The sequence below is a fragment of the Adiantum capillus-veneris genome, chromosome 3, assembly GCF_014529385.1.
Source record: "Adiantum capillus-veneris isolate H3 chromosome 3, ASM1452938v2, whole genome shotgun sequence".
Taxonomy (NCBI): Eukaryota; Viridiplantae; Streptophyta; class Polypodiopsida; order Polypodiales; family Pteridaceae; genus Adiantum; species Adiantum capillus-veneris.
The window spans coordinates 159,628,781-159,654,248 of record NC_140933.1 but is presented as its reverse complement, the minus strand read 5'-3'; the positions used below and the strand labels follow the sequence as shown (position 1 = coordinate 159,654,248).

General features: G+C 44.0%; 1 protein-coding gene across 3 annotated transcripts in view; it reads left to right on the top strand.

The window, feature by feature from the left end:
- The window catches only part of LBA1 (RNA helicase), a 28,984-nt gene extending 8,207 nt beyond the window's left edge, over positions 1–20,777 (top strand). Inside the window, exons 10-29 of one of the 3 annotated variants that reach the window (XM_086509513.1) lie at positions 14,682–14,804; positions 14,893–14,964; positions 15,043–15,114; positions 15,698–15,764; positions 15,868–16,010; positions 16,097–16,168; positions 16,250–16,378; positions 16,466–16,621; positions 17,294–17,407; positions 17,490–17,588; positions 17,675–17,752; positions 17,834–17,968; positions 18,286–18,360; positions 18,471–18,603; positions 18,684–19,057; positions 19,136–19,198; positions 19,388–19,459; positions 19,562–19,690; positions 19,771–19,887; positions 19,958–20,777. In XM_086509513.1, the coding sequence (XP_086365639.1) occupies positions 14,682–14,804; positions 14,893–14,964; positions 15,043–15,114; positions 15,698–15,764; positions 15,868–16,010; positions 16,097–16,168; positions 16,250–16,378; positions 16,466–16,621; positions 17,294–17,407; positions 17,490–17,588; positions 17,675–17,752; positions 17,834–17,968; positions 18,286–18,360; positions 18,471–18,603; positions 18,684–19,057; positions 19,136–19,198; positions 19,388–19,459; positions 19,562–19,690; positions 19,771–19,887; positions 19,958–20,068 (2,334 nt within the window). In that variant the 3' untranslated portion in view covers positions 20,069–20,777. Of the gene's footprint in view, positions 1–14,681; positions 14,805–14,892; positions 14,965–15,042; positions 15,115–15,697; positions 15,765–15,867; positions 16,011–16,096; positions 16,169–16,249; positions 16,379–16,465; positions 16,622–17,293; positions 17,408–17,489; positions 17,589–17,674; positions 17,753–17,833; positions 17,969–18,285; positions 18,361–18,470; positions 18,610–18,683; positions 19,058–19,135; positions 19,199–19,387; positions 19,460–19,561; positions 19,691–19,770; positions 19,888–19,957 lie in introns of all 3 variants that reach the window. The other 2 variants (XM_086509512.1, XM_086509511.1) reach the window with 2 other exon arrangements.
- Positions 20,778–25,468: the final 4,691 nt, after the last annotated feature.

Genomic DNA, 25,468 nt, shown 5'->3' with positions numbered 1-25,468 from the left:
CTAAGGAAGGGTAGAACCTTCAATAATCTCAAACAGTGCCTTCCCCGTTGAAGAGTGTATCGTGTTATTGTAGGCAAATTCCACCAAAGTTAAATACTTTTCCCATTGAGTCTTTTAATCCGAGATGCAAGACTTCAATAAATCTAGTACCACTGAATTAGCAATCTCTGATTGCCCGTCAGTCTGCTGGGGGGAACGATGACGAGAACTGCAACCGCGTGCCAATGTTCTCCCAAATAGCCTTCCAAAACAAATTCGTGAATCTGGGGTCTCTGTCGAAGACAATCGTCCCATGCGTGCCATGTAATCTGAAGATCTGGGCCACAAACAGTCTCGCTAAGTGATCCAACTTGACTGTTGTCTTCACAGGAATGAAATGAGCTTGCTTGCTAAATTGTCAATAACAGTCTATTTACCATCATGAGCACTCTGTGTTCTTGGGAGATCAAAAATGAAATCCATTGCAATATTTTCCTAGGGGCGGGTGGGTATGGGTAAAGGCTGTAACAAACCATGTGCTTTATGCATGTCAAACTTGACCTTCTGGCATACCAAGCAATTGCGCAGTGCGTACAAAATCGTTCACGTCCTTCTTGAGTCCCGGCCAAAAGAAGTATCTCTTCACACCTTTCAAGGTGGTAGCAATGCCGCAGTGACTCGTAAATGGTGGACAGTGGCATTCGGTTAAAACCTTTTCCCTCAACGGCTGTGTAACGCACAACATCGTTTTCTTCATCAAGTAGCCATCTCGAATGGAATATCCCGCTACTACCTCGCCATTGTGTATTCGACCGAATACATCTGCAAAATCTGGATGTGTGGCATACTAATCGACCATATCCTCGAAGCTCCTATGATGTACCGCGAAAATAGCCAGAACCAACGACTTCCGAGACGAAGCATCTGTCACCAAGTTCTTTTGTCCCTGCACATGGACAATCTGGAAGTGAAACTGTGACAAGATGTTCGCTCATCGCATCTGCTTTTCTGATAGCGGCTTGTGTGATGAGAAATAGCGTAAACTCTGATGATTTGTGAAGACTGTAAAATCTGCTCCGAGTAGGTAATGTCGCCACTGAGTAAGAGCATGGATAACCGCCAAAAGCTCTTTCTCATATATCTGTGCTGTCAATTTCGGCCTTGAGAACAATCGGCTCTCGTAGGCAATGACATGGCCTTCTTGCATTAAGACTCCATGCAGGCTACGACCACAAGCATCACAATATACTTCGAATGACTTCTACATATCCGGCAAAGTCAAAACCAGTCCTGTAGTGAATTTCTCTTTCAATGTCCGAAAGGCAGTGACCTCTGTGGATCCCCACGAGAAAGGGACTCCTTTTTGTGTCAAGATATGCAGGAAGCAACCTCTGCAAACTTTCTGATGAACTGCCGGTGGCCTCAGCCTGTCGGACGTAATCCCAAATCGAGCTGCCCATTCAAGTGGAAAGAAGTAGGCCTTGGCTCCTCCATCAAAGAAAAATGAGGGCTTCTTGGTCTTTCACTTTGTTCTAAATGTGGCAAAGTTTTGTACTTTCATTCATCTGATTCGGTTCGAGCCCCATGCAATGTGGTACCGGTTCTGCTTTCATCTGCCTTTTCTGCCATGTTCCTCAGCTACTTTTGAACTCTCTGGCCTTTCTTCATATTGTTCTTTCGGTGCCATTTTAGGGCACTTCATGGAGATGTGTCCTGTTTCCCTGCATCCAAAACACTTCCCCTCTTTGATGTAGCGGGCTCTTTCCCGAGGAGTGAGCTGGGGTCGTGCATCCTTATCTTTCTGATCTTGGGGGCTCTTCTTCTTGCTACTTTCATTTTTAGAAGTATGTTCTGTTTCCTGCGTCATGACCTCATCTGTGGGGTAAGTCAAATTGCTTGAGTGTTTGGCAAAGTCCCATTTCGTATGACTAATCAATTCTTGAATAGAATCTGACTTTTGCTCTAAGCAGTGATCTCGGATCTCCATAGGAAGTCCCAAGGTAAACCGCTCAATCTATTCTTTAAACGAGATCTTCTTAAATGAAGAAGCGGGTAGAAAAGAGCTCCACAATCTCTGGCAATATGCATCCAAGGTATCGTTCTTGGTCATCCGAAGATGGTTCCAAGCAGTTCGTATGTCGCGTTCGTACTCCTGAGTCAACCAAGAAGAAATAAAAGCCTTTTAAATTTTAGCCTGGCACTTGTTCAATGAAGAGTGGACCACCATGTTCGAGCATTTCCCTTGAAGTAAGAGGTGGCCCTCCGAATCTTGGGGTGCTCTGAGTAATGCCTCCCAGAGAAAGCTATATCAAACTGCTGTATGAAGACTAAAGCCCTCGAAGCATCTCAGAATCCAGAAAAAGTGCCAAAGTTAATTGACTGTCCACCTTCTTTAAATTTTCGAACTTTCTTGCTTTTATCCTCTAGAAAGTCGTATTGGTTGGCTTTATAGAAATTCTTCTTCTTTGCATAAAATTTGTGATCTTCGGATTCGAACTACCTGAAGACGAGTCCTCTGTAGAACTGTCAGAAACTGGGCGAGACTTAGACTTCTCCAAAGCTTTGCTTTTTGCTTCGCTTTTTCCCTTTTATGTCTTCTTCGCTCGAGTAAGAAGAGCTAGAAGAACTGTAAGAAGAAGAAGAAGAAAGGTTTCTTGAGTGCCGGTTTGAGGGGTGGTTCTGTGGCCTTTCGCTACTAAGAATGCACTTCGTCGAAGGGTGTTTGCGTAAATTTTTTCACAAGTTTGGGATCCATCGCAATGTTGATCATCATCTTTGTCGCATCGTCAACAAATTGTTGACGCTTCATCTCTTCAATCTCCGCCTGAGTAGGCCGAGGCGGGCCATACTCCTGGTGAGAATCTTCTTCGTGATCTCTTCCCGCATCTGTAGATGCAGAGGAAATCGACTGATCTGTGTTTGAATCCATAAGTGTCGCTAGAAAAAGGATCGGATTTCCCGTAGAAGAGAAATCGGCTGCACACTGATACCATTGTAACAAACTTGCACTCTCCAAGTCAAGATTTTACCGCAACACAGTAGAGATTCACTTCAAAACAGTTCACAGATCACAATTGATTCGACACGGCCCGACGGAGTTCCTTGCCTAGAGATATTGGCTCAAAGACTGGTGTCCCTTTCGATATTCCTTTTTGTATTAAATCTGTGCTCAAAGTACAAGGGAGTGGGAGGGTCTCACTCTCATACTGTGCGTCGAGATGCTCTGAGAAGTGGGAGCCCAAACCACTCTTATAAAGGTTTACAAGGGATGCCAAAAGCAGAGCCCCAAAAGCTTAAAAATCAAAAGCTCTTCCCAAAAGAAAGCAATGCCTAAAAAAACCTTCCAATAAACTTGTGTAAATTGCAGCTTGCTTTTTTGTACAATTGCCAACGCTTTTGGTGCCGCAAATTGCGGAGGGTTCGTACGGCATGCCACGTCAACATCTCGTGTTTTTCGAGCTTTTCTGCCAGCCAAGGTATGTATGTGTGCTTCTGCTGCCCACTGGCCACGTCACCGGTTTGTGACACTTTCTTTGGTTATTGTGTCTTTTTGGTCAGGATTTCTTCCGACCCCATTGGCACTTTCTTCCTCCCCCTCAAGGGTATGGAGAATCTTCCGAACTTCTGGATGGGAGAGAGCTTTTTGCAACTCTGCCATTTGCTGTTGGAGGAGAGTGAACTCTATCTCACGTCCTTCCATTTCTGCAGTCTGCCAAGAGTGGTCAATCTCTTAAGAAAGAGAGAGATGACCTTGCTCTGATACCACTCTCACAAAAATATGGAAGCGTAAACTAACCTTTAAATGCAATTCATATACTCGAGAGAATTTGGAAGAGAGAGAAAAGCTTGACATGTCATTGGGGACCAGAAGATGGGCTGGTCCCCCCCTCCCCCTCCCCCTCCCCCTCCCCATAAAGAGAATATCTTTATTACTAGGGAGAATCTTTACAAGCACAGGAACGAGGCAAAAGCTCGTTCTTTATTCTTTCTTTGTTCCTTTTTTGCTTCTGACTGAGAGAGTGAGAAAACTACTCTTTGACTACCAAGAGGATTTTTCCTTTGTTGTGAGATTTTGGGAAGCTCTCGTAAACGAGGGTTTATCTTCCACAAAACTCCTCGGAAGCTCTCAAAAGTGAGAGTCTACTTTCCGCTAATTGTGTTTCTATATGCATAATCATTCTTGCAATAAACACAAGGGAGAAACACGCAAGGTTGGACCATACGTACATATGGATCCATACCGTACGTACATATCGTACATAACGTATATTGTACGTATGGAACAATCCGTACTTTTTTTTTTTTGGGGCCGCGGAAGGTAGCAAATTGGCCAAGCAATCCCTATTTTCTCCCAAATTTGCCCACGAATCCCATAAAACTCACTTTTCGAAACAGAGGCCTTTCTGCTAGACGAAACTCTGAAACAGAACCAGAAAAAGCCTGTGCAGAGTTGCTACAGAGTGAAGGTATGTGCCTCTCTCCCTCTCTCGTGTGTGTTTCTCTCTACTCCACACTTGTTGGAGCTTCCCTCGTGTTTCCCTCCGTCTCTCTCTTACACACACACGCTTTTTGTTCGCGTGATTTTTGCTCAATACTCTTGAATCTTGCAACAGGAGCAAGAATGCCGAAGCCGACCAATCCCTACTGGAAGGAACACACAAATATCATCCGTGTCGTCAACACTCCAACTCAAAAGGGTTCCGGTTGCCGCGAATGGTCATGCAAGTATTGTAATTTCTCGCTCACAAGTACAATCTCGCGAGTTGTGAGGCATTTGACAGGGATTATGTAACAGACTTGGACACTCCAAGTCAAGAATCAACCGCGACAACACCAAATAACCACTTCAAAACAAGTCACAGATCACAATAGATGTACACTGGCCCGGCGGAGTTTCGTGCCTAGAGATATTGGCCCCAAAGACTGGCGCCCCTTTCGGTATTTCTTTTTACATTAATCAAATAAAAGTACAAGAGAGTGGCTAGGTTTTCACTCTCAGACTCTGCGTCCAGATGCTCTGAGAAGTGAGGCCCTCACCACTAATTTAAAGGTTACAAGGGATCCCCAAAAGGAGAGCCCCAAAAGCTTTTAAAATAAAAAGCATCAATTCTCTCTGTCTTAGAGAGTCTTTTTCTCTTTTTTTTAATAAAAAAAAGCAAAATTCGCGACGCTCATCATTTTTCCCTTTTTTTTTTTTTGAAGCCTCTGCGATTTCCGGAAATAGGGTTTCTGGCAAAAATTAGGGTTTGCAAGAATTTTAGGGTTTTTGGCAGAAATTAGGGATTCTGCTGTCCGCCACGTCATCACTTTGTGACATACCCCTGTCTTGAAATCATTGTAATCGACCGCGATTACGCCTGCAAAACCGACAAAAGCCATAAACCGTCTTAGCAGACACTGACTGTTAGTACCTACGTACTAGGAACACACATCTAGCACATGTACAAAATCGACAGTCACATCACCCGACGTCATAGGACATCACCAGACATCACAGGACATCACAGGGCATTCAACATTCATTCGGATCTTAGACCATGATTTATCGGCAATGTAGCTAGCAATCACATCTAGGTCCAATCGGGATCTCATCGATGTCCGATTGACTAACCCCTATTGCAACCATGTCTATTCGAGATCAATCAGACCAAAATGCTGCAGTCATTTCGTCTATCAGTTCCTGCACTCACAAGAAGTCAAGAACAAATCAGTATCATAATCAGGAATTCCATTTCATAAAGTCATCCAGCAGAATACTGTCAGCTCTCAGTATCCCTGAAGCTCAAAGAGACATCAGTGACTTTAGTATCAAAATCAAGGAATCTGTTGACAAAGAAGCAGAGTAACTCCCCTCTTGTGCATCCCACTGCACCAGATCTTCGGCCAAGCTGAGTTTTTGGGTTCCGTTTGGAGTAGACTATGCTAAATCAAAACATCGAGGTAAAGTTTCACAATCCGAGGAGTATCTGCTAGGTCCTCCTCCTCCATCCACTTCGCATCAAATGCAGGAAAGTTCTTGAACTAAACCAAGAACCGCCTTCGGACTTTACCTTTCTTCGTATCATTATGTGCCAAAATCTGTTTAGGAACAAGGATCTCCTCGTTTTCTTCCACTGCGGGTTGCTCATCAAGCTCCCCATCATCAGGCACATCACCCTTAACAGGGTTCAAGAGACTCACATGCAATGCATTGTGAATCCTCCAAGTATCTGGCAGTTTCAATCAGAAGGAGACATCATTCATCTTTTCAGTAATTTGGAAAGGTCCGTAGTATCACATACTAAGCTTTGGAAAAAAAGCCTCTCCTTTCCCTTTTTCTTTCTGAGGCGTGCCTTCTCAAAAGTAAGAGCACCCAATCATCCTCCTTCAGTTTCAAGTCGCGACGATGGCGATCCGCTGCCTTTTTCTGTCGTTCTTGAGACTTCTCCAAAGTCTCACGAACCTTGGCAAAAGCCGTATCCAAATCTCGCGAATATTCATCCGCTTCCAATATCTAATCTTTCGTGCTCAGGAAGGATGGAACCTTCGCAGCACTTTCAACAATCTCACATGGCGTCTTCCCCGTCGAAGAGTGTATCGTGTTACTGTAGGCAAATTCCACCAAAGATAGGTTCGTTTCCCATTGAGTCTTCTGATCCGAGATACAAGACTTCAATAAATCTAAAATCATTGAATTGGCAATCTCAAATTGCCCGTCAGTCTGCAAGTGGAACGATGACGAGAACTGCAACTGCGTGCCAATGTTCTCCCAAATTGCCTTCCAAAACAAACTCATAAATCTGGGTTCTCTGTCTGAGACAATCGTCTCAGATGTGCCATGTAATCGGAAAATCATTGTGATCATTCTGTGTTCTTGGGAGATCAAAAATGAAATCCATTGCAATACTTTCCCAGGGGTGGGTGGGTACGGGTAAAGGCTGTAACAATCCCTGTGCCTTATGCCTGTCAAACTTGACCTTCTAGCATACCAAGCAACTGCGCACAAACTCTTTCACATCCTTTTTGAGTCTCGGCCCAAAGAAGTATTTCTCTACCCCCTTCACGGTGGTAGCAATGCCGCGGTGACCCGTAAAAGGTGGACAGTGGCATACAGCCATAACCTTTTCCCTCAACGGCTGTGTAACGCACAACATAGTCTTTTTCATCAAGTAGCCTTCCCGAAGGGAGTATCCAGCTACTGTCTCCCCATCCCGTATCCGTGTGAAAATATCTGCAAAATCTGTATGTGTGGCATACTGATCGACCATATCCTCGAAGCTCCTATGATGTATCGCGGAAATAGCCAGAACCAACGGTTTCCGAGACGAAGCATCTGCCACCACATTCTTCTGTCCCTGCACATGGACAATCTGGAAGTGGAACCATGACAAGATGGTCGCCCACCGCATCTGCTTTTCCGAAAGCTGCTTCTGTGACAAGAAGTAGCGCAAACTCTGATGGTCTGTAAAGACAGGAAAATCCGCCCCGAGTAGGTACTGCCGCCACTGAGTAAGAGCATGGATAACCGCCAAAAGCTCTTTCTCATAGATCTGTGCTGTTATCTCCGGCGTAGAGAACAAACGGCTCTCGTAAGCTATGACATGGCCTTCTTTCATCAAGACCGCACCCAGACTACGACCACAAGCATCACAATATACTTTAAATGACTGCTGCAAGTCCGACAAAGTCAAAATAGGTCTCGTAGTCAATTTCTCTTTCAATGTCCGAAAGGCAGTCACCTCTGTGGGTCCCCACGAAAAAGGTACTCCTTTCTGTGTCAAGGTATGCAAAGGGGAAGCAACCTCTGCAAACTTTCGTATGAACCGCCTGTACAGTCCCAAGAAGCTTCTAACTTCATGGACATTCCTCAAATCGGGCCAATCACGGATAGTCTCTATCTTGGCCGGGTCCATTTGCACTCCTGCTGTTGCTGACACAATGTGTCCCAAAAAAGTGTATCTCTGGTAGGAAAAATTCACTTTTCTTTTTGCATTAATCACTAACGTGTGATATCGTAATGCCTGAAAGACTTGAAGCAGATGATCTCTGTGTTCTGCCTCATTCTTGGAGAAAACAATGATGTCGTCAAAGAAAGTGACAACAAATAGCCTGTACTCTCGAAAAATCCTGTCCATCATCTGGTTAAATGTCGCAGGAGCATTGGTTAAGCCAAAAGGCATCACCAAAAACTCAAATAACCCAAAAGTCGTCTGAAAAGCAGTCTTGTACACATCTCCTGGTGCTATCCCGATCTGATGATATCCACTCTTCAAGTCAATCCTGCTAAAGCACGAGGATCGCTGTAACTTGTCGAGTATATCATCGATCCTAGGAATCGGAAATCTGTTCTTGATGGTGATTTCGTTGAGAGTGCTATAATCGATGCACATTCTCCAAGATCCGTCTTTCTTCAAAAACCAGCAACACTGGAGAGCAATACGTTGGAAGTACTAGGCTAGACAAGACCCTTTTCCAAGAGGTCTTTCACTGGGTTCATAATCTTTTCATTTTGTACTCGGCTCACACGGTAAGGTGGCCGGTTCGGTGACGTGCTTCCAGATATCAGATCAATGGTATGATCTTCAGGACCTCTAAAAAGCAATCGGCATGAGCGTGGAGAAAAAATCTTGGCGTTCTTTTGTTCAGGTCAAAACATATTCAACCTTTATCCATCGTTCAGTTCTCTCCCAAAAGAATGAGAAAGAAACTAAAGTTCATCAAGTACAATCTCTAAGCCCTTCATTTATCAAAGTCGCTTTCTCGGCCCGGTAGTCAACCACGGCGTAGTTCTTATGGTACCAAGGGATCCTGAGTAGAACGTCACTCGCGTGCCCTGAACACCCCTGTCATTGCAAACAAAGTTTGCCAATGCTCGGTGTAATGGCAACATCCCATCTGGGTGCCAGTCGAACTACCTCTGCCTGTGGCGTCAGTCTGTCGGGCGTAATTCCAAATCGAGCCGCCAATTCCAAGTGAAAAGAAGTTGGCCTTGGCTCCTTCAAAAGAGCTTCCTGATCCTTCACTTTGCCCCAAAAAGCGACAAAGTTTGTACTTTCATTCATTTGATTCGGTGCAAGTCCCACGCCATGTGGTACCAGTTCTGCTTTTCTATCTGCCTTTTCTGCCACATTCCTTAGCTGCTCTCTAACTCTCAGACTTGTGGTCATCATTATCATTCTGTTCTTTCTGTGCCTTTTTAGGGCACTTCGCGGAGATATGTCCATGTTCCCCGCATCCAAAGCACTTCCCCTCTCTGATGAAGCGAGCTCTCTCCTCAGGAGTAAGCTTGGGTCGTGCATCTTTTTTCTCTGGGTTGCTCTTTTTCTTTCTACTTTCATTCCCAGAAGTCTATTTGGCTCGTTGTGTCATGGCCTTATCTGTGGGGTAGGTCAAACTGCCAGAGTGAATGGCAAAGCCTCGCTTCGCATGACTCATTAACTCCTGAATAGAAGCTGACTTCTATTCCAAGCAGTGATCTCGGATCTCTGTAGGTAGACCCAAGGTAAACCGCTCAATCTGTTCTTTGAACGAGATCTTCTTGAATGAAGAGGCGGGTAGAAAAGAGCTCCAGAATCTTTCACAATAAGAGTTCACTGTATCGCTCTTAGTCATCCGGAGATGGTTCCAAGCAGCTTGTATATCTCGCTCAAACTCTTGAGTCAACCAAGAAGAAATAAAAAGCCTCTTGAATTTCAGCCATGTAACTGGCACAGTCTTGCTTAATAGAAGCGTGGACCACCAAGCACGAGCATTCCCCTTAAAGTAAGAGGCAGCTCTCCGAATCTTGGAGTGCTCTGAATAGCGTCCTCCCGCGAAAGCGATGTCAAACTGTTGAAAAAAGACAAAGCCTTCGAAGCATTCGAGTATCCTGAAAAAGTATCAAACTTGATCGAGTGGCCACCTTCTTTAAACTCTCGGACTTTCTTGCTTTCATCTTCGAGAAAGTCATACTGGTTGGCTTTGTAAAAAATTCTTCTTGTTCGCATAAAAGTTTCCATCATCGGAATCTGAGCTGTCTGTAGACGAGTCCTCAGTAGAACTGTCAGTCTCTGGGCGAGATGTAGCCTTCTTTGCCTTTTTTCTTGCCCTTTCCGAAGCTTTGTTTCTTGCTTTGCTTTTTACTATTTCTGTCTTCTTCGCTCGAATCTGAAGAGCTAGAAGAACTGTCAGAAGAAGAAGAAGAAGAAGAAGAAGAACTGGGTACTCCTTCAAATCGAACACGCTTCTTTTGTTTCTTTGCCTTGTCAAAAGTCGATTGACGACCCAAATATCCCGGAAAGTCAGCGGTTTTCTTTTGCTTTTTCGGTGCTTTTTGGCTTTCTTTTGCGCGGCAAAAAGCTGAGTAATCCTTGCATCAACCACGTTCTCCAGTTCCTTCTCCGTATATTTCTTGGAGGCAGAAGGTTTCTTGAGAGCGGGTTTCGGGTGTGGTGTTGTGGTTCTTTGCCACTCCATCTGTATCTCTTCCAAAGAGGTCTGGTTCATATATTTTTCCATCTTCGGGTCCTTGGCAAAAATTGAGCATCATCTTTGTTGCATCGCCAATCAATTGACGACGCTCCATCTCTCTTTGCTCCGCCTGAGTAGGCCGAGGCGAGCCATACTCTCTGTCTGAATCTTCGTTGTGATCCCAGCCCGCATCTCCAGATGCAGAGGGAGTCGACTGATCATTGCCTGAAGCCATAGGTGCCGCGGAAAAAAAATTTTGGGGATCGGATTTCCCATAGAAGAGAAATCGGCCGTGCTCTGATACCACTGTAACAGACTTGGACACTCCAAGTCAAGAATCAACCGCGACAACACCAAATAACCACTTCAAAACAATTCACAGATCGCAATAGATGTACACTTGCCCGGCGGAGTTCCGTGCCTAGAGATATTGGCCCCAAAGACTGGCGCCCCTTTCGGTATTTCTTTTTATATTAATCAAATAAAAGTACAAGAGAGTGGCTAGGTTTTCACTCTCAGACTTTGCGTCCAGATGCTCTGAGAAGTGAGGCCCTCACCACTAATTTAAAGGTTACAAGGGATGCCCAAAAGCAGAGCCCCAAAAGCTTTTAAAATAAAAAGCATCAGTTCTCTCTCTCTCTTAGAGAGTCTTTTCAAAATTCGGGTCGCTCATCATTCTCCCCATTTTTTTTTTGAAGCCTCTGCGATTTCCGGAAATTAGGGTTTTTGGCAAAAATTAGGGTTTGCAGGAATTTTAGGGTTTCTGCTGTCCGCCACGTCATCACTTTGTGACAGATTAATTGCACGGACAATTGTAGTGCATGTAAGAAAGTACCCCAAGCTAATTGTTGAGAACTTTCCAGAACAATCAGCGGCAGCCAATGTTAAAGGGCCATTTTTCACTTATTATTAATAAGTGACTTTGTTGGGAAACTGGGTAGGGCAATTTCGCTAAGACAATATATAAGAAAAGCTAGCGTTAGTACTTTCTGACAGAAGAGGTAGCAGAGACGCAATTGTCTGGCAGTGCACCTTCTCAGCAAGACCCCGGCGGAACAACTTAGCGTTTTCAGCCATCAAGAAAGGCCAACGTTTTTCAGCCATTGCAGATCAGCCCCAGCGTTTTGCAGTTGCAGATCAGCCCGGCGTTAGTAGCAGATTCACGACAGATCCCCTAGCGTTTTTGCAACAGACAATAGATCAGCCTCCCCGAACCTCGCAAATCTCACCTTCCTGTAGCAGATCCTCGCCGCAAGGTCAGATCAGCCAGCGTGCAGATTCAGCCCGCTATTCGCAGATTTCAGCATCGTCGTCGTCGCATCGTCATGCTCACCGACATAGAGTCAGAATTCAGCAGATACAAGATTTGCAGATTTCAGCCCCTAGCGTTTTCAGTTCTCAGCCAGTCTCGTCATCGCCATCATCGTCGTCGACATCGTCGGCAAGACCATTGCATTTGGACCATTGTAGAGATTTGTGCAATCAATAGCATAGACCTCTCGTGATATAGAGTGGGGCCTTTGGAGGAGGGTTTGACAACATTTTGGTGTCGTAGTCTTCTCTCTCTCTCAGTCTCAACACCTTCATGCACAATGTTTACCCACTTTGTTTGTGATCATTTGCACTCTCTCGCTAAAGGAATGGAAGGCTCTCTTTTCCGTAAGTAAAAGGAACCCTTGAGCACAGTTCGGAGCACTCATCTTGAGCAAAGTTCAACATTTACTTCCGTTGCACCTTACAGAGAGAGCACACGCGACACGGGGTGGTGGAATTCCACCCCAGAGAGTAGTGGCCCCAAACCTTGGCGCTCCTTTCGGTATTTCTTTATATTACTTGAACTCAGTACAGTGTCGGTACTCGCGCTCTGCACCTTCTTACTAAAGCGTGCTAGAGACTGAGTTCTCTACACTTATTTGAAGGCCCTTGGCCTTGAAAAGCAGTTTACATGAAAAGCTGGAAACTCAAAAGCAACTGGCCCAAAAGTTGGCGATGAAAAATTACCCAACGTAAATCACGGAAATCCATATATGCAGCCACGTCATCACTGTCAGCGTGAACCGCAAAAATATGTACAATTTGTCCGTTGGAAGTCCAACGAAGATTGCAGAGATTCGTATAGTTTCGCACGTTATCAATCTCTGCGCAAGTCAGCATGTGTGTGTGTCACAAGCGGGCACCACGTGCCAATAAAAGAGAACAGATTGAACAAACTTTTAGCACTTCAATAACAATTGAACTGAGAGAGAGAGACGACACGCGACACTGAGTGGCGAAATTCCACCCCAGAGAGTATCGGTCCCAAACTTGGCGCCCCTTTCGATATTTCTTTATATTGCATCAACACAGTACAAGCCGGTACTGCAGGCTCTACACCTTCTCTAGGAAGCATGCTAGAGAATGAGTCCTAACCTCGTATTTAAAGGCCCTAGGCCCAAAAGCAGTTTACATGAAAAGCCTTCAAACTCAAAAGCATCTGGTCCAAAAGCAATGCCCAAAAGCTGCCATGGTAAATCACGGAAATCCGTACAACCTGCCACATCAGCAGTCAACGCAAAACCCCGGTTTTTAGTACAGTTGCCACGTCATCAGTTGCTACGCAAGTCTTTGTGTGTGTGTGGGACCTACTTTATTTTAATCCTTTGTCACTGGGGGACCCATCAGACGGGGTCCCATAAGTTAGGACTTCTTCTTCTGCTGTTGCTTGCTCTTGTTAGGGTTTAGGCCCCTCGGTGTGATCTGAAGGTTGGCTTTGCTCTTCACTGACTTGGCACGTCAGCAATTTATGGATAGTGTGTGCTGGTCCTGCTTTATTTTTTTAATGCCTTTGTGCTTTGGGTCCCATCGGACGGTCCCAAAAGTTGGTGGAATTTTTTAATTCTTCTGGTGCTTCTTTTTAGGGTTAAGGCCCCTCGGCTGGGGCTCCGTTCTTCAGTGACTTGACACGTCAAGAGTTTGTGACAGGTAGGTGCACTGCCAACCTCTCCAATGCGAGAGGGGCGAGAGAGAGAGAGTGAGAGAGTCACTTTGCATGGGTAAGTGTGCCAAGTGGCACACTTAATAACTTAAAAACCATTCAACTTTTCACTTTAAAAATAATTCTAGGCCTTAGGGTCATTGTTCTTAGGACCCCATCTCATTCCTGTGCTCGCACTGACGCACGTAATTTTTTGAGCCTGAAATCTAAGGCTATTGTCTATCCCTTGTTGAAGGCCCGATTTCCCAATCACTAGGGCTCCAAGGTATATTTTTGCTAGGGTCCGTATCTTGTTAGAATTGTGCACAAGAATGAGCAAGCACTTGAATGAAGATGGGTTTCGAGGAACCTTATAGGAAAAACAGAGGTCTATGTTAGCGTTGCATCTGTGCATGAGACTACATCCAAGGACGCTTGGGTTGTGAATGTGTAAGCATTGTTTTCAGCGTATAAGGTTTTATTGAGTTTTTAACAGTTTCAGACCCTTTTCAAATAGGCGAGTTGCCCACTTAATAACCTTAAAAAAAAAAGCAAAAAAAAACCCAGCGCCCCCTTTCTTGGCAGCCCACAATCTCTCCCTTTTTTTTGGCAAGAAACCAAGCGATCCCTCTCTCCCTCTCTTTGGCACTCCTCTTCCTCCTTTATTCCTGCCGGCGAGACCACCTCTATTCCCGCCCGTTGATCAACAGAGATCCTCTCTCAGAGTCGTTGAAGCAATATAAAGAAATACCGAAAGCGGCGCCAAGGTTTGGTGCCAGTGCTCTCTTGGGGTGGAACTCCGCCACTCCCCGTCCCATGTTTCAGTTCAGTTGTTATTTGAAGTGCTTAAAGTTGTTCAGTCTGTTCTTTTCTGTTGGCACGTGGTGCCCGTCCCCGTGACAACTACCATGGGTCTATAACGTTGCACTTTCCCTTAAAGGGTAATTTGGGCTTATCCTAGATTCATCCAGGTATATTGATGTCGGGTAAAAATTTTAGTGCCTAAGAATCGAAAAGCTTGTTTGGAGTTTTTTGTTTTGAGCGAGTTTTACATTTTGCAGTACCTGGCTTGGACTCCAAATCTATTATGAAGTGAAGGAAATTGACTTGCAGTCCCTTCGTGGATTGATTATTTCTATTTTCTGGGCTATAGCCTAAACCCATGCAAACTATTACACACTTTACCTTCTCTTTCTGTTTTGACATCAGATAGTCTGAGAGTATTGTTTTTTGAGGTTTCCCATTTCGTGTGTCATTGGAAAAGTAAAATTTTAATGGACGTAGGGTTCATCATGATACTTATAACCTTGTGCTTATCTAGGTTCATGCTGTGAAAAGTGTGCTGCAAAAACCTGTGAGCTTAATTCAAGGACCCCCTGGGACCGGAAAGACTGTCACCTCTGCTGCTATTGTCTATCACCTCGCAAGACAATCACAGGGCCAGGTACATGGATTATTCCTCCTATTCTTGTGATGCCTGTTTTCTCGATCCTCTGAAACAATGACATTGAATCATGCTCTTATTGATGAAGGTTCTTGTTTGTGCCCCGAGCAACGTGGCCGTCGACCAACTTGCAGAGAAAATAAGTGCTACAGGGTTGAAGGTTTGTAGATGTAAGATCTGTTACTTCTGCCCTTTGCTGGAGCACGATCTTAGAATTATTATGTGCATGGCCTTGCAGGTGGTTAGATTATGTGCCAAGTCGAGAGAGGCTGTCAGTTCTCCTGTGGAGCATCTTACTTTGCATTATCAGGTTTGTATTCTTGAACCGCTTTGAAAATGCCTGAAAGGCTAGGCATCCTGCTTAGTGTCTGGGTGCAAAAGAAAGGGAAAAGTTGAGGAAGTTATTTTTACAAGAAAGGGGTGAGGTTGGAAGTTTTATGTGGACATGCGTTCAACTGCCTTTATTAGCTAATTTATCCACCAGCAAATGTTGTCAAAGGCATCAATGGAAACATTTAGCCTTAATCTTCATACTTTGGAGAATATCACGGGGGATAGAAGGGTAACTTAGTGGAAGAAAGATTTGTCTGGAAAAATATCCAAGTTTATTGTATATAAGACTGTTAGGTTGAGCCAGTTTGTATTTATCTGGAAAAGATCTAGGTTTAGTGTATTCCGTTTTATAAAAATTTCCCCTTACGTATCAAGAGAGGAGAAACCTACAAAACTTGCAGGTATGTAATATAAAACCTTCAAACATATCCAGTTGTCCTCTGGATTTTTCCAGATGAAAAATTTCCAGGTTTCTGAATAACTTTTCTTTATAAGATTGTGGTGTACAGAGAAGGGGAGATTGGAGGGGAGAAAGTGGCTTAACAGTGTGTGTAAAACAGGTCAAACATCTGGACACTTCAGATAAAAGCGAGCTTCACAAGCTACAACTTTTGAAAGATGAACAAGGTATTCCGTTTAGAGTACTACTACCTTGGTTATCTTCTGCTGGTTTATAAGGTCTTCTTGCTTTGATTAAAAGTGTTGATACTTGAAATAATATCTGAATCAGGTGAATTGTCTAGTGCTGATGAAAAGAAATACAAGGCGCTAAAGAGGGCAACAGAACGCGAAATTGCACAGAGTGCAGATGTTATATGCTGCACTTGTGTTGGTGCTGGTGACCCTCGTTTGCTAAACTTTAGATTCAGACAGGTAAATTCTTTGCTTTGCCCAAGGTTTGTTATGCCTAACATTTGGCAGTACGTAGTTCAAAGTTACTGTCCACAAATTGGCTGCAGGTTTTGATTGACGAGTCCACTCAAGCAACGGAACCAGAGTGTTTAATACCTTTAGTACTAGGTGCAAAGCAGGTAAGTTTTTTTTTTTCGGTGCAACCTTGCTTACTGGTTTGCATTTATTCCTTGTTATTGAGCATTTCATGTGTTTGGCAGGTTGTCCTTGTGGGAGATCACTGTCAGCTTGGCCCTGTGATAATGTGTAAGAAAGCAGCACGAGCTGGCCTTGCCCAGTCTTTATTTGAACGTTTGGTTTTGCTCGGAGTCAAGCCTATACGTTTGGTGGTAGGCTTTAGTATAGTGAAATTCATTAAAGCAAGGACTTTGTTGTTCGCTTAGGTTCTCATCTTTGTTGTACGTATTTTCTTCCAGGTGCAATATCGAATGCATCCGTCCCTTTCAGAGTTTCCCTCAAACAACTTCTACGAGGGCACGTTACAAAATGGCATCACCATGAATGAGAGATTGACTGTGGGAATTGATTTCCCTTGGCCTGTACCTAATAGGCCGATGTTTTTCTATGTGCAGGTCTGCAATTGTAGACAGTTTTGGCATAAGTTTGCTTGGTGAACATTTTTGGTGCAGGCCTGGTCATACTTTTTGTTTTGTGTTCTGGAGTGGTAGCCCGCATCTGTTTGCTTTGATTGAAAGATCTTCTTGGCCTGTTTATAGAATTCCTCCTACTGTGTGCCCTTCGTGCTCTTTAATTTTCTTGTTTGTTATTCCGACTTCCATTCTTTCTGTGTCTAGCACCTTGACTTCTCTTTGTTTTGCACTGTGCTTTTTTCAAGGGCTTGCGCAGAGAGAGGTACTAGTACGGTGCTGTCACAGTGGAGAATACAAGCTAATAGGGCTTGATTTCTTATGGACTTGTCTCCTGCATTTGGGCATTAGATTATCTGTTTTGTTTGCTGTTTACTTTGAATGCTAAAAATCTTTAATAAGAATCTTTTTTTTTTTTTTTTGGGTGTGCTGTGCTCATTTGTAGGCAGGACCTGCTCTAACTGGGTAATTGGTTGACTGTTCTACCATTCTCATGCTTTCTTCTGGAGGGGGGTCCTTGCTTTGTTTTTTTTTTGTTTCTTACTAGTACTCAGCTCAATGGGCTTTTGCACTCGTACATCAAAAGAGGACTATCTATCTTTATGCGATTAATGAGTGTTAGTTTTACTTCTGAAATTATTTTATCCTGTGCAACAGATGGGCCAGGAAGAAATAAGTGCAAGTGGTACATCATATCTCAACAGGACAGAAGCTGCAAATGTTGAGAAGATTGTCACCACTTTTTTGAAGACAGGTGTCTTGCCTAGCCAGGTGAAGTTCCTTCAGCTCTCTCCTCTTGATCTTTTGCAAATTTGCAGTGGTTGACAGGATCTTATTCACATTGTTGTTTCAGATTGGTGTGATAACACCTTATGAAGGTCAGAGAGCTTACATTGTCAATCACATGTCAAGGATTGGCTCATTGCGCCAGACATTGTATAAGGAGATTGAGGTATTATTTTACACAGAAAAAAATACATTCGTGTGATGCATTGTGCGCGGTTGGTGCTGTGCTCACTGGATTATGGTACTTTCCAGGTTGCTAGTGTAGATTCCTTTCAAGGGAGGGAGAAGGATTTTATCATCCTTTCCTGTGTTAGAAGCAATGAACACCAGGCAAGTGCTGCTGGTGATGGTCAGCTTGCTATACAGTCAAGAAAGTTGCAGAGTGGTTATAGACCTCTATTTATTTTGCAGGGAATAGGCTTTCTTAACGATCCTCGGCGCTTGAATGTTGCGCTGACTAGGGCTCGCTATGGAATAGTGATTCTGGGCAACCCTAAAGTTCTTAGCAAACAGCCCCTATGGAATAGTTTACTGACTCATTACAAGGTATGGCCTTGTTCATGTTAATACTTCTCATTCTGACCGTCTTCCACATATGTTTTGGTGTATCTATTGTGTATGGTTACAAGTCTGTTCTAGAATTTTGATTAGGATACAGACAATGCTTGATAGGTTTCGTAGGGCTGGCTCCTTGCACATGTGACTTTTGGCGCACATTTGTTATTCCCATACGCATGTGCAGATTGGGCAAGCTAGCATGTTTCTAGTTAAACCTTTCAAAAGGCAGTAGTTTAGATGCAGAACTCCCATGTACGTTTTTCATGAACCTTACCAAGGCTCATTTTTCTATTGGATTGGCACAGGAACATGAGTGTCTGGTTGAAGGACCACTCAATAATTTGAAGCAGAGTATGGTTCAGTTTCAAAAACCAAAGAAAGTAAGATTATTTCTCAGATCTCAGTCTGTGTCTGCTTTTCAAAATCAACTTTAACTTCTGAGGATTTTTACAATATTGCAGCACTGAATGCCACTCCTTTCTGTCCACAGGTTTATATGGATCGGCGAGTTTTCCCTGGAGGTGGATCTTTAGTTGTAGGAGATGGTTTCATTCCTGTTGCAGCTGCTAGTGGTGCAGCAGGTTTTGCGGATAGACGTGGTGGTGGGCGGGGGAAGATGGATGGTCGTGGTAGAATTTGTGTAGTTGTCTGCTTTTGAAGCCGATGCTTTTGGCAAATATTAATTTTTTTCTTGGTTTGACAGGGGGATACATGCCATTTGGACCGGGACCTCTCGGAAATGGTGGCCACAAGCCTGGTGGTGCTCCTTTTCCAATGCCGCGGATTCCAGTTCCTGCTTTTCCTGGGGCCCCCCTGACTCAGCCATATGCAATCCCTTCAAGGGGTGCTCTGCATGGACCCATTGGTGGCGTTCCTCAAGGTCCGCACACAGGAAACAGAGGATTTGGGGTTGGGCGTGGGAGTGCAGGAGGGCCAATAGGTGGCCACCTTGCTCATCATCAGATAAATCAACAGCTGGGAAATCTTGGATCAGGTTTCAATTTTGGTGGCCTTGACAATCCAAGTAGCCAGGCTTCGGTCGGTGGGCCACTTTCCCAATCAGGCTTGATGACACAGGTATAAGAAAAATGTTATGTCTGTGTCCGTTATGAAACCAGTGAGCATACCGATAAAACAATCTTGACTTGGTTTCAGATGCCATCTCAAGGGTTGAGTCAGAATATACGAGATGGGTTTTCGCTCGGTGGAATGTCGCAGGTATGAAATGATAGAGAGGAACTCCTTGAAGGTTCTTAACAACTTAAGGCATTTAGGTCACCTCAAAAATAAATTTAGCGAATTGTCATATGTTTAAAAATGCCAAAGTCATGCATGATGTATTTGATTGTGGGTGTAATCATAAAGCTCCAGCTTCCTAATGCTCGTCTGATTGATACATTTTGGCAGGATTTCCTGGGTGATGACTTTAAGAGCCAGGGTTCTCATGTGGCTTACACTGTGGCTGATTTTAGTACCCAGGTAAGTAGTCTTTGTTTGGTGATAATGCGACAAGTGCTTATTTCTCATCAATAACTTCACATTCCTTTAATCATGTCAATTCCACTCATTAACCATCTGCAGGCCGGTCAAGGTGGGTATGGTGATTACGTGACTCAGGCAACGCAGGGGTCTTTTGTTGGGGACTACTTGAATTCTAGCTCACAGGGTGGGTTTACACATGCATCTCCAGGCAATGACTTTGCCTCGCAGGTATACGATGTGTTGCACTGGCAGTTATTGTGTGGTGAAACTGGGCAAACCTTCATTATTCTGTATAATCTCATTTGCAGGATTATATGTCGCATGGGTCTCAAGGCTTGTTTACGCAAGTAGGTTATAATGATCGGATCCAAGATGATCCTTCAAGTCAGACGCATTTTGGGCTGGGTGGGCAGCTTTCTGCGCAGGTATAATATCAAGTGTTCTCTTAGCATTCTGTTGCTAAGAGTTATATTGATATCTTCTTCATGGGTGCAGGGCTTGATGAATCCAATGTATTCTCAACCATTCACTCAGTATAACCCATCATTCAATCAGCAGCCACAGCAGCAGCAATCTCAACATCAGCGCATGCAATACAATGGCTGATTAAATGGAATCCTGAGACACATGTTAGGGGTTTCACAACCAGCAAAATCAGAATTGCTGCCTCATATGGCCCAAGGATTTCCGACAAGTCGTGCCCTGTTTCTGATGCCATCTTGCCAATAGCAAATGCAACCACAGAGAATTTACTTTGGGATGTTGTGGGAAGGTTAGTGGTAATTTGAAGGAAGATGAAAATGCACATGATGGTAGTGAGCTGCCAGCATGCGCAAGGGCACACAGTAGCCTGCCTAATGTGGCTCGGGGCTATCGACATCGATAAAGGGGGTTCCCATGGTCTATGAAGCCAATTTCTGTATAGATAGCACCTTATAGGGGTCCAAAGCAGTTACGTCTATCTAGTATGCAGGTTTTGTAACCCCTTACTACCACAGTAAACTCCCTGCTATGTTTCTTAGGGGAAAGTTTTGTATATTCTCGAGCATTATTTGGTATTGATTTGTCATTAAAAGGTAGCGCTAGCTTCAGCATCTTGAGGTTAGTCTGAGTAATTGTGGAGTTGTAAATGGACATTTAATGATGGGCTGGTCAAGAGTTCCTTCAGCTTTTGCAATGCCAGGCATGTGAACATGGGCATGTGAACAACCAATGAGATTTTACATACCCCAGATTAGAACTGACCCAGTGGGGTTGTATCCGTGCGAAATGTTTTACTGATGGTCTCCAATATTCTTCAGAGTTTTTTTTCCCATAGCTGTAGTCTTGATTTCCCCCCTCTAAAAGCAGTGGTCTTGATTGCTTCTTGTGAATTGACCGCCCGTCACTTTTCAGTGAAATCAATTTGGGAGCCAGCTTATGTGAAATTAGCAGTTTGATGGTGAATTGGTGCATTCGTGCGTGCACGTATGTGTGTCTGTGTGTGTGTGTGTGTGTGTGTGAGAGAGAGAGAGAGAGAGAGAGAGAGAGAGAGAGAGAGAGAGATTAACGTCTTGAAGACATGAGACCAGACGATCACAAACTGTCAAATCTGATACCATGCCTGGGTACAAAAAATTAAATGAAACTAGAAGTACTCCTGGGGTATGAGTGATTATTGAATCCATCCTCATCTGCACTCCAGATGTCGAGACAGTATGGCTCGAATCCTCTGTTGTAGTCTCTTCAATGCTGTGAAGCTCCTCTCCTCGGTCCGGGGCGTGTTGATCTCTCTCACTCCAATGCTTGGTCTATTAGAGTACCACGGGTGTGAGTTTGGCTTGAGCTTTGCAGTGGTGGCTGCTCCTCTTTGTCTAGTGTCTGGTATAATCGTCTTTTTCCAGTTCTCTTCAGTAATGTCTGTGTTTGTATAACTCAAGCAAGTACAATCCAAGACATCTCTGGTCACGATAGCTCATGACTCGGGAGAAAGGTCTGAAACCTTCTCTGAATAGACGGTGGAAGCAACCCCACATCTTGTAATACTTTGTGCACCAACAAATATACGGCATCTTTGTCTTTGGCTCTGTGTGGCAGAGGCGGTATATCCCGTTGGCTGTTAGTATCCCTCTGAATTTACCAATCTCAATCTCGAGCTGGTGCGAAGATGTTTGTATATGGCCAATGGCCCATTGTAACCCATGAGATGTGTATCTATATAGCAAGGTCGAATCACAAATCCATCCCTTGGGAGTTGGAGAAGATGCTCCTACAGGGAGCCATCTTCGTGTCCTATTAATGGAGTTTTGAAAGGGCGGCAAGCTGTCCATGTAGAAGCCATGTACCTGGAAGTATATAGACATTTGTGCGTACCTCATGATGTGTCCTCTTGTGACCCTAACTGTTTGGAGGGCTCAAGGGCCAATCTGGCATATTTGTCTTTGGTATCCTATAGGCTGTGTAATGGAGACTGATTTGGCGCATGCGTGCGTGCGTGCGTGCGTGCGTGCGTGAGAGAGAGAGAGAGAGAGAGAGAGAGAGATGTGAAATTAAGTGATATATTAATGTCTTTAGAAGGCCAAAAGGACCTAGGTGAATTTGATACCATGTCTAGGTACAAAAAAGTGATGATAAAATACATTTATACGTGCTGCTAGCCGGGACCGTGTGGGGTATGTGTGATCCTTGATACAGTGGGTGCCCAATACAAGAGATGGGTCATGAATCTAATATCATATTTGATTTCTTCAAACTAGATATTGGACAAATAAGAGAAGAAATCACCATTGTAAAGCTCAGCTCATACTCACCTGCAATACTCATTGATTGAGCATTGTAGCTAGGGAGATCAAGATGCCCGCAAATAAGGAACTTCACAGCATCAACAGAGGCTACAGTAGAGGATACGAATAATTTGCCTTCGGAATTCTCTCTTCAAATCTCATTAGTAAATACGTCTCTTTGTTTGTGTAGATATATTCTAGACGTCTCTGGTCTTTGGTAGCCCATAACTTTAGAAAAAGGTCGGAAGCCTTCTCTGAATAGACAATAGTGACCTTGTATCTCGTAAAACATTGTGCATTGATAGATATAATGCATGACTCTCTATGGCATAGGCGGCATATCCTACTGGTTGTTGGTATCCCTCTAAATCTATTAGTCTCAAGCCGGTGTGAAGAAGTCCAGATCTAACCAATTGCACATTGTAACCGGGAAGATAGATGTGTATCCATATAGTTAGGTCAAATCACAAACCAATACCTTGTTGGAGAAGATGCTCTTTATAAAAAGTCATCTTTGTGCCCAACTCTTGCATCGGTTGTATCCATGTCCTCTTGGTGTCCAACCTATTTAGGTCGTGGTGATTGACTAGTAATTTCTCGTGCAAGAGACATTGATAGTGCATCACGGGAGTAATGGAAGAGAGTTAAGCTGTCCATGTTGAAGCCATGTAAGTGGAACCATGATGACATCCATGCATATTGGCATGACGTGTCCCCTTGTAAACCTAACTGTCTGGAGGACTCAAGGGCCAAGTTGGCCTATCTCTCTCTGTAGTATCCCATAAGCTGTACTTAAAGGAGACTGATTTGGTAAGTGCCTCTATCTCCATTGGGGGGGATGTTAACTCCACTAATGATCTTATGTGGCATGAAGGCCTTGTACCTAATCACCCAAGAGATCATAGATACGAAGGGCCTCTCCATACCTCTCCACCCATCCGGACCCATAGAGGGTTCCCAAACTTGAACCCCATAGAGCATAGTTGAAGCTACTAAGGCATCAAAGAGGCATAGCTTTCTTCGGGGTTCCTTGGATTGAAGTTGTGAACACATACTCTCCAATCCTCCCAAGGCAGCATATGCTATGGCTAGTCTAGTCTCTGTTAATCTCTACAAAGAGAACCTTGGCCCACTGAAGACTACCCCAAGATAAGTGTATGCATTTGTGTACTCCAGAGTCTCTTGACCATAAGTGATTGTAGGTGTTGATCTCCTGATCCACTGCGGTGTGGTGATAAACACCATAACCTTGGTAAAGTTTTACCAAGGTTTACAATCCACTATTTTCCGCAAAGCTATGTAATGCATCCAAATGTCGTTGCATACCCTCTGGTGGGTGAGAGATCAACACAATATTATCAACATATAACAACAATGGAATCCATGGCCTTGCCAGTTGAGCACCTCTGTCACCCTCTCTGTCATCTATATTTATACCAAATTTAGTGAGACAATGGACAACCTTGTTTCACTTTGATAGTGGCGTGTACTAAATTAGATATGCCCTTTGAAGTGCTTACATTTTCCACCACTAATTTGTGTAGAGCCATGATCCCCAAATCAACTCATCGGGCACTCCCATCTTTGGACACCATGTCAAATGCTTTGTGGAAATCCACAAAGCTACAGTAAATTCGTCTCCCATGTGCCCTAGCCTCCTCAATGATGGCTATGAGTGTTAGAATATGGTAAGAGTGCAGAAGCCTCTCTTGAAACCGGCGGCCCGTTGCCATACACCCTCTCTCTCCCCATCTGCTTACCTATTGCTCAAGGATAGATGCATACAACCGTGCCAATGTGTGTTCAATCATAATAGTACGGTAGTTTCTAGGCTCTGTAGGATCACTTGTCGTGAAGATATGCACAATAGTAGATAGTCTCCAAGTCTCAGGTAGATGCTCACACATGACACGATTGAATAGGACCGCAAGAACCTCTGCCAACATATCCCTAGCATGTATAAAGTGCTATGGTACTAGGCTATCATAATCATATGCCATGGTGGTCTTCATCGTGTCAATGGCAGTCTTAACCATTTCAATGGTAAAGAAGGTACTAGTACACACACACACACACAGAGAGAGAGAGAGAGAGAGAGAGAGAGAGAGAGAGAGAGAGAGGCTCTAGGTTTCCTTTTGAAGTGCTGTGTATTTCATGGATATTTTGGAGTGAAATGGGGACAATGAGAAACTACTTTCGACAATCTGCAGAGTTTTGCTAAGCATCTTTTGAGTGTGTTCAACATTTAGTAATCAAGTGACTTGTATGTTCCAGTTGCAAGCGCAGCGTAGTGGGTTCTTTTTTAAAATTTTATATTTTTTTGACGTCGCTACATGAAGTAATGATTAGACCTCAGAGTTTAGCCCATTTGAATGAGCTGCTGCTACTACTGCCAAAGAAAACTCAGGTTTTGTATACGAAGAAAGAGGTGATAAACATATTGCATCAAGATTGTAATGCATAGTATGACAAAAGACAATTTTTGGATAAGATAGATATCAATGCCAATAAAAACTGTGCGCGTATGTCGCACGTGTCAATGCAAGGAACTTGCCGATACACTGTGTGCGAGCCACAAATGGCTCCAAGCACACAACAAGCCTAAACTAGTAAGCTCAAAGATGACCATGGTGTGTCACTCACCGCTCTACGCTTGCTTCGTGGAGGATTCCTCGTCGCGAAGAAGAGGGAGACGTTGCTATGCCGCGCTCAACCGTCGTGCCACCGCAATGCTCGATCACACACTCTCTCTCTCTCTCTCTCTCACGCATACACACACACACACACACAAGGAGATGAAGAAGAAGAAGATGGAGATGGAGCAAGAGCACTCTTCAATTGCACAAATGAGAGAATGAGTGAATTTTAGGTTTAGTTGACTTTTATATGAGCTCACCCCATTCACACTTGGGTGCCCATGCTTAGCCAACTAATCCCTTGAATGTTCTAGTTAGAGTGCGTCTCTCATTGGCGATCACTCTTACCCTTTCCCTATTGGACCGACAAGCCCGGTACCTGACTCTACCAAGTATATAATACAACGTCTGTCGTAGGTGATATGGTGTCCGTGAGCCGTAAGGGTTAACATGTCCCCCTTCTTGATGTAGATTCCGTCCTCACAAGCTATTGAGTTGAAGCTCGTTCGTCGAGGTGGAAGAGCATTTGAGATGAATGTCCTTAGCCTTCTTCAGCCACTGCAAAATCAAACAACATTGGCACAGTAATTGCATTCTCATATAGAATT